The sequence below is a fragment of the Emiliania huxleyi genome (assembly GCF_000372725.1).
Source record: "Emiliania huxleyi CCMP1516 unplaced genomic scaffold EMIHUscaffold_466, whole genome shotgun sequence".
In the NCBI taxonomy this organism is placed as follows: Eukaryota; Haptophyta; order Isochrysidales; family Noelaerhabdaceae; genus Emiliania; species Emiliania huxleyi.
Window position 1 is genome coordinate 10605 of NW_005198494.1, and position 8277 is coordinate 18881.

Sequence of the window (8277 nt, forward strand, 5' to 3'; positions counted from 1 at the left end):
CCGCCCCCGGGCCCCCCCGCCCCCGGGGGAACCCGATTTTGCGGGGGGGGGGGCCGCCCCTCTCGCGGCGCGCGCGGCGCTCCGAGTCGCCCGCCGCTCCTGTTCCCATCGCGCCCATCCCACAGGCCGTGCAACCAGGGCGCAGGGGAGCCATGGGACAAACGGCTAGGAGCCACGGTACGTGGAGAAGGAGAAGGGCGAGCAGAGGAGCGGGACGTGGTAGTGCGACTCGGCGTCGTCGATTCCGAAGCGGAGGGGAACCTACTCAGAAGAGGCGCGCGCCCCAGACGCTCCTTCCAGCGCTCCTGCCCCCCCCCCCCCCCCCCCTCGCCGGCCACGGCAGGAGGGCGGGCACTCCCGTGCAATCTCGTGCACTCTCGCACACCTGCCCGAGGAAGGGCGTGCCACACGGCGCGAAGGTGGCGCCGGCGGCGGCGAAGTAGTCGCCCACGTGGAAGGTCCACTCGTACACGCCGCGCGCCATCGCCCCGTCCTTGAGGACGGGCCCGCCTGGTCGCAGCAGCGCATGCGTGACGACGCGCCGTCCCGGCCGCCTTCGCCCCGCTGCTAGCGGACAGCGCGCCGACGATGCGCCCATCCTCGTTGGTGAGGAATGAGCCAACCTCCGCCCACGAATCGCCACCGCCTGCGGGCGGGCGGGCGGAGGGGTAGCGGCCCGGCCGGCCCTGGGACGGCCTTCGCCACGCGCCATCGCCGACCGCCTCCCGGTCCGACTGCCGCGGCATGTGTGACTGCGTCTGTGGACTGCGTCTGTGCACCGCATGTCTTGCGGACCCGTGTGCGCGTTCCGCGCGCGCCGTTGGACGACTCGACCCGCCGCTTGAGCTCGATCCGCATGCCGGCGGCGGGACAGCCGCGCGCCGTATCGAGGACCTGGCCACACCACCATCCGTGAAGAAGGCGATTCACGCGGGGCAGCAGAGCCATGTGCCGTGTGGCGAGGACGTGGCAGGTGAGGAAGCCGGTCGGGTTCGGCCGCACGAGCTCGTTGAGCCGCATCCATGCGATCTTGTGCACCTGTGCCACCGCCTCTGCCAGCTCCGCCGCTGCCTGCGCGGCACGGGCGGGCGGGCGGGCGGGCGTTGAGAAGAGCTGCGCTGCAGTGTGGGCGACCGCTGGAGTTGGCCGCGGTCAGAGGATGCCGAGTTGGTGACGCGCCGCTCGAAGGCGGCGAAGATGGTGGCCTTGTTGGCGTTGCGTACCGCGAGGATGAAGGGGAATCCGAAGCGGGCCGTGTACGCCTCGTTGAGCTTTGTGAAACGGGCGAGTTCATCGGCTGAGAGGGAGGAGAGGCCGGCGTGGCACTGCTCGGCGGTGCTCTCGCTCGTCAGCTCGCCCGCCAGCGCCGCCTTGCCTGCCAGGTCGGGGTGTGAACGCAGGAGGGCGAGCCGCTCTGCGTCAGTCGCCCCATCGACCGCCTCGCGCAGCGCAGAGGCGAGCGCAGCGAGCGAGGCAAAGGGCGCCGCAGCATGCGCGCGCTCGGCGACCCAGGGCGACTTCTCGTAGCAGCCGCCCAGCGCCGCGATGAACTCGGAGGAGGGGATTGTAGAGATCTGAGCTACCTCGAGGAGCGGCGACATGGGTTCGGGCCTTTCGGCAAGGGGAGAGCGGCGTCGCACTCGCGAGGGGGTCCAACAAGATCACGATCTGCCGCTGCCTTTGCCGAAGAAGAAGAAGAAGAAGCGCGGGGTAAAAAGAAAACGTGCGCCACACGTTTGCACGGCGCTGGCCAGCCCGTGCCCGGGCCGGTATTCCGTTGCTATTTCACGTGCGTCCAACGCACACGCATGCTGCTCCGCCTCCTCCTCCTCAGCCTGCTCCTCGCGTGCGCGTGCGCGGTGAGCTTCACGCTGCAGCCGGAGCAAGAGCAGTGCATATCCGAGCTGCTCATGCCCAAAGCGATCCTGACCGGCGAGTGGAGCTTTGGGCCTGCAAAGGAAAATGCCACCACGGAAAATGCAACGCTCGCATCGATGCGGGTGATCTCGCCGGCAGCGGGCACGCCTACGCTCTTCGAGTCCACCGACGCCGCGGGCCACTTCTCCGTCACCGCGACTGAGAACGGAGAGCACCGGGTGTGTGTCGTCGCGAGGGCTGCGGCGGTACAGGCGTCGCTCGTCGCAAAGACGGCGCTCGAGGTTGCGGACCACGACCTGGCCGCCAAGCGCGAGCACGTCGAGGCGCTCGAGCAGGAGATTGAGAAGATGGAGAACCTGGCACGCCACGTCCACGGGGAGATGCTGACGATGCGGCGGAGAGCGGAGGAGGCGGAGGCGCGCGTGTAGCCGAGAGGCAGCGCATCGCCAGCGCTCGCCTCGTTCAACACGCGCCTTGTTGGACCGCTCGCACCACCACCTCCACCACCGCCTCCGTCCCCGCCGCCCCCTTCTCCACGTTTCCGCTGCCGCCGCTTCCGCCGCCACCCAGCCTCCCACGCCCTCGCAGTCACCCGCGCTCCCACGCCTCCACCGCCGCAACCTCCGTCTCCCAGGCGCTCGACGCGTCCACACGCGGCCGGCTCGTGTGGGTGGAGGTTGCGATGATGTGCACGCTGCTAGTGATGGGGCTGTGGCAGATCAACTACCTCAAGGCCTTCTTCCAGGCCAAGAAGATCCTCTAGCACCTGGACTGGCCCTAGCTGTCGGGGTCGGTAGATGCGCGCTAGGGCGCGCGCGTGCGGCGGGGCACGAACCCGTACGCATGCACATACGCTCGTCGGGCTCGCGAGCGAGCCTAGCAGCTAGCGCGCCCGGGCTCACACCGCACACATGTCCGCCCAGACTATCACGCGCGGGAGGTTGCTTCGAATCCGGCGGAGCCGCAAAATATGCGACACCGCCCGTTGTTTCTTAGCGCATGTGGCGCGCGTACGTAATGTCCCACTTCCCCGGAGAGAAGAGCGCTAAACCAGCCGCCCTGCCAGCCCAGAGAGAGATGAGGCGGCGTAGAGACGCGGTGAGAGTGAACGCGACTCGCGAGCACAAAGGGAAGAGCAGAAGAAAGAGGGCACACACACGCGCGCGCTGCGTGGTGCGCAATGGTACTTTCTGTAGGAGATTGCACAAGCACTAAGCAGTTTACTCAGGGCCGCTCGAGCTGCATCAGGGCCGCTCGAGCCGCAGCGACATGCTCCTCTGTCGCTTTCGCACTTTCCGTCTCACCAGCTGCTCGCTGCCTCTCGGCCAATTTGCTCAGCAGGCGAATTCTTTTAACGCTTGCCGTCTCGCGCTGCGCCGCAACTGCCACCGCCGCCGCCTCGCCCTGGGCCCGCAGTCGCTCGCCCTTTTTAGGTTTGGGTTTTATGGGCCGTGAGCTCCTCCGAGACCTTAGATGGAGCGTGCTGTGCTTGCTGCCGGCAATCGCCTTCGGACCGGTTCTTCGCTTTTTGACGCCGCGAGCCTCCACCTCCATATCTGTCGTCGACGTGCCGCCTTCGCTGCCCGGAAAGAGTTTTTTTTGAGAGCGCCTTCGTTGTTAATAGTACAAACCCAATGGTCCTCTGCGAGCGGTCCTTCGCTGCAGTCGCACACACGCACACGCCACGCCGCACCGCGCGCCCGCCCACCGCCCCGCCCAGGCGGGAAAGAGGTGGGGAGATGGGACAGCGAAGGAGGAGCACGAGCACGTATGGGAGGGTTCAGTAATGCGCCACGCTGCCCGGCGTTTCTCACTTTCCGGGACAGCCCCGCCCTTTCGAGGCAGGAAAGTGACGGCTACCCCGTACGCGCCTGCCGCTCTACTCGTCGCCGACCGCCCATTCCCCCCTCCTCGTTCCCCCCTCGAATGCTCCGGACCCCGACAAGCCGCCCGACGTTGGGCCTCTGCCCTGCACGCCCCCGCCCCTTCTGCCCCTCGCACACCCCGGCCCGACACGCACTCTGCCCCGCACGCCCCCGCCCCTTCTGCCCCTCGCTCACGCCCCGGCCCGACGCGCACATACAAGACAAACCCGGCGTCCTGCTCTCAAAAGAAAAAGAAAAAAGGGAATGAGGAGACCAGCGGGGGAGACTCCCCGCCTATGCAAGCCCCAGAGAGGGGCCGCCATCGCCGAAGCTGTGCCAAAGCATAACTCCAAAACCCGCAGCGGCCCAGGGGGCCTTGGGGGCAGCCTGCCGGACCGCCGCTGCACGGGGCTAGGCACCAGAAGATGAGTGGAATTGATGAATTGGGCCGTTGTCCGTGCCTCCCCTCTATACGTCAGAGTGGGACCTACGCCGCGCCGGGAAAGGGGCGCGCCCGGTCCTCGACGGAGCCGCGAAAGAGTTTTTTTGAAAATCGTTTGCAAAATCCTGCCTGACTGTTGTTCATCTTTCTACATACATACGTGCTCGTGCAGGTGGGGACCCTGTGCCCCCCCCCCCCCCATCCCTCGTTTGGGTCTGTTTTCTTTCTCTTTCTGGACACGAGACTAGTACAGGCCAGCGCATGTCAGTCGCGCTGCATGCATGGTGCATGCAGCTCGCGGCGGCGGATGAGTGAGATCGCGACCGAGCTCTGGCTCTCGCCACGGCGCCGGACCCGGAGGACGCCGCCGCGTCGCATAGAGACTCCCTTGCGTTAAGCCGTTACTACATGCCTCCCTGCGCGAGCGCGGGTGGCCCCCTCCCCGCCCTTGGGCTTGGCCGCCGGGCGGACGACCGGACCGCGGCTTGGCGCTACTGTCGACGCAGCCGCCATCTACGATGGATTCCCGCGTCGGTGCGCGACCTGCGACGCCAGCGCGCATGCGACAGCCGCGCGCGTCAGGCCAGCTGGGCGACTCGGAGTGCCGAGCTCGGCAGCGCAAGCCGATACGCCGAGCTGAAGAGATGAGCGCGCGCGCGAGCAGCGCACTAGCAGACATCGTCGACGAAGCCGACTGGACGGCGGAATTCGCCTCGAGCAGCGCGCGAGGTCGTCACAGCAGCCCGCAAGCCAGCGGTGACGACCGGCGCGGCGTGGAGGACCATTCGAACGAGGCGCGGCAGCGACCATATTTGGTGGTCGTGTCGCGTCCGGGCCGGATTCTGGGAACTGGGTGGGGGCAGGAATGCGGTGGATTTCACCTCTCCTTTTAGAAATTAGCTACCTACCCTCCAGAACCCGATTTCAATCCCTTGGATCTGTACTGTACCTTCTTGATGAGCCCGACGATCATGCGTGTCGCGTATGCTTTCACGCCCCGCGCCCAGTAGCAGAGCCCACCGAGCAGCCCGTGCCGAGGGTGGAGGAGGTAGCCATGCTCGCCCGTGCGCGGCTCGGGCGCGGCCGCCGCCGAGCCGATCTTGACCTCGCGCCGGTTACGCACGCGCGTCATCTCGCGCCGGTGGTCGGCGAGGTCCCACTCGCCCGCGCCATGCTCCCGGCCCGCCCATGCACTGGCCCATCCTCGTCGACGGTCGCCTCCGTGCGCTGCCTCTTCGGCTCGAGCACGCTGCGCAGCCTCTCCACCTCCTCCTCTGCAGCCTCGTGCGCCCGCTGCGCGATAAGCGCGGCCGCGTTCGCTTCCTTTGCGCGCGCCTTGGCCGACTCGAGCTGCATCATCTGGCCTCGAGGATAGTCGGATCGACGCCAGTAGAAGAGCCGGCAGCAGACGGCTGCTCCACAGCTGACTGCGCAGCCAACACCGCCTCGATGCAGCGAGCGTGTTCGCTCTGGATATTCTCAGCGAGCTTCTCGGCCGCCACGATGTAGTCGGGCACCGCAGCTGAGTCGTCGGCAGATTTCCTGTTGAGGCCGACGATGCCGATCTTCTCGCTGGCTTTCGCATGCGACGCTCGGCACCACAAGTTGCAGCGGACGCAGCCGGTGCCGCCGTTGTGCGACGTGTCGATGCGTGCAGGCGGCTTCACGACAACGAGAGCGTCGAGCCGAGCGGATTGAACGCGCGCCCGCAGTCGCGCCGCTCTTTTGAACGTGGGGGTCGTGGCTCGCAGGGCGCACGTGCGCTAAACGTGGCATCCGCGTCGAGAGCTTGGGCGGCGAGAGAGGATCGCAGCCGCCATGGTCGGCGAGGACGCGGAGCGTCAGAGGCCGCCGCCGCCCAGCGTCGCGGCCTTTGCAGCCACCGCAGCCACCGCAGCCTCCCGCGAGGCGTCGGCTGTCGACGCGCGCTTCCGCGTGCTGCCCTCCGGCGTCCTCGGCTTCCGCATGCCCGACACCAAGGCGGGGAAGCCCGTGTGGCTCGACGTCGTTAAGCGCGTCAAGCTCTGCCCGTGCGGCCATTCCATGACGCAGATGCACCACTGGCGGTGCGCCGCCCGCCCGCGCGCCAAGCCGTCGTGGGTCGCGTGCCAGTGCGACGCCAAGGGCCTGTACACCGACCTCAAGGCGAAGCCTTCGCTGCCGGAGGGCGTCGCCGTGCCCCCGTACGCGAGCGTCCTCTGGCGCGACGGCACGCCCAAGCGGCTCCAGCCGATGAACGTCCTCGCGGTGAAGGTGCCCGGCAAGCCCAAGGAGCACGAGGTCTGGATCGACGCCGAGGGCAGAGCGCGCTGCGCGCACGGCTTCACGGAGAGCGCGCTCTCGAAGGTGCACCAAGAGCGGAAGCGCTGCGCCGCGTCGAAGATCCAGCAGTGGTGGCGACAGCTGGGCCGCGCCGAGCGCGCCAGCGTGCGGGCGGCCCTGCTGCACGCGGCGCCGTCGGAGGCGTTGAAGCGCGCCGCAGCCGCCTGGCGGCGCGACAGCGCGCGACGACGCGCCGCACCCATCGTCCACGCGGGCGCCAAGAGAGCGCGGGGTCGCGCCGCCGTCGAGCCGTGCGGCTGCCGCCCGGGAGGCCTGCGCCGCGACGTCTTCGGCACCATGCAGCGCGCCTCGCGCACTTCGCGCCTTGCGACGAGATGTGCGACGCGCGACTCCCCGCTGCCGCCGGAGTGCCGAGGCAGCAAGAGGGCGCGCGCCGTCGGCTCCGAAGACGACGTTGCGGCGGCGATGGCGACGGCGACGGCGGCGGCCGAGGTGCCCACGCGGACCGGCGCAGCCCACGCGGCCGAGGATGCGACCCAGCGCAAGCGCGCGCGGCTCGTCGAGCTCGCCTGCAACCAGTGAAGCGCGCACCGTCGCCGGCGTCGCACTGCGTCCTCCGCCTTCGCCTCCGCCTCGCTCGACGCAGCACGCGACGCTCGCCGAGCAGCGCGTCCCGCACGCCTGCGGCGACGACGGTGGGGTCAACAAGAGGTTGGGGGGGGGGGGTTCCGCGGTTTATCAACAAAAGGGGGGGTTGGGAGAGTGCGCGTGCCGCGCATGTGCGGGGCAGGAGGAGAGCCAACACCCATGCCGAGGGCGCGCGGCGCGTCGCACGGAGCGCGTGGCGCGACGCGCGATGCGGAGCACGGCCCGCGTGTCGCGCGCAGACAGCTGGGGGAGGGGAAGGGGGAAGCCGCCGCGCGGCGCGTGCGCGCAAAATGGGCGGGCGTGCGCGCCGCAGGCCAGCCTGTTGTGAAAAATGCTGTGGCCGGCCGCGCGGCTCGGCCGCCAAAGCCTCGCGAGCGTGCGCAAACACCGGAGCACCCGGCGTCGTCGGCCGTCCGTCGGCGAAGCGTCGGCCGCTCGGCGCGGAAGAAGAGTTGAGTCGAGTTGAGTTGAGTCGGGCGGAGCCGACGAATGGGCGTCGCGCTGCGACGAGCTCCTGGTGCCTCGTGTCACTGCAAAAAGTTGGACACTTTATCACCGCTATTTCGATCCACAAATCACCGGTACCAGCCCTGCCCCCGCCCCCCCCCCCCAGCGCGTGCACACAGGCTTCTGGATCCGGGGGGCGTGCAAAGAGCCGGCGCCCTACCCCCTTTCTTTGACGCACATCAGCCACCGGCGGTTCGGGTCGTCCGCAAAGGTCGGCCACTCTGTGTCCCCATAGTACCTCCAGCCGATCGACCAACCCTCTGTGTTCACATACGGGTAATCACCAGTCAACTTGATATAGTTTTGCACTTGTTTCGTCGGCCAAGAATCGCCACTCACGTACCACACCAACAGCTGAAAGCTGCCCCCCTCCCAGAAATTGCCACCGCATACCGCATCATTTCCCAGAGAGCAGTCTGTACGCATTCCACTCCCGCCAGCCGAGACAGACGAGTAAGCCTGATCGGTGGACCTGTCGTAGCCGGGAATTTGAGCTGCAAAGCACGGGTTTCTTGCAGTCATATAACGATGATAGGAGCCTTCAATCATATAGCCTTCCACGTCCCCGAACCCATTGGGGTTGATCAGATCCCCTGTCTGGTCCCCTAAATTACCAAGGGGGTTGTGAGTACAACGGGTCGGCAAAACCTCCAG

General features: G+C 67.8%; 3 protein-coding genes across 3 annotated transcripts; 2 read left to right on the top strand and 1 right to left on the bottom strand.

Annotated features, from left to right (window-relative positions):
• Positions 1-165: 165 nt before the first annotated feature.
• Positions 166-1601, bottom strand: EMIHUDRAFT_245564 (hypothetical protein; the record flags this gene model as incomplete). The annotated part of the gene is made up of 6 exons (XM_005768174.1): positions 166-261; positions 386-510; positions 536-646; positions 720-894; positions 967-1038; positions 1176-1601. 6 exons carry the CDS (start codon positions 1599-1601, stop codon positions 166-168), a joined length of 1005 nt encoding a protein of 334 aa, XP_005768231.1.
• A 309-nt stretch (positions 1602-1910) lies between these two features.
• Positions 1911-2641, top strand: EMIHUDRAFT_119240 (hypothetical protein; the record flags this gene model as incomplete). The annotated part of the gene is made up of 2 exons (XM_005768175.1): positions 1911-2246; positions 2513-2641. 2 exons carry the CDS (start codon positions 1911-1913, stop codon positions 2639-2641), a joined length of 465 nt encoding a protein of 154 aa, XP_005768232.1.
• Positions 2642-5058: 2417 nt separating this feature from the next.
• Positions 5059-7157, top strand: EMIHUDRAFT_445534 (hypothetical protein). The gene has a single exon (XM_005768176.1). The coding sequence runs from the start codon at positions 6004-6006 to the stop codon at positions 7048-7050; it is 1047 nt and encodes a 348-aa protein (XP_005768233.1). The 5' UTR covers positions 5059-6003; the 3' UTR covers positions 7051-7157.
• The last annotated feature ends 1120 nt before the right edge of the window (positions 7158-8277 follow it).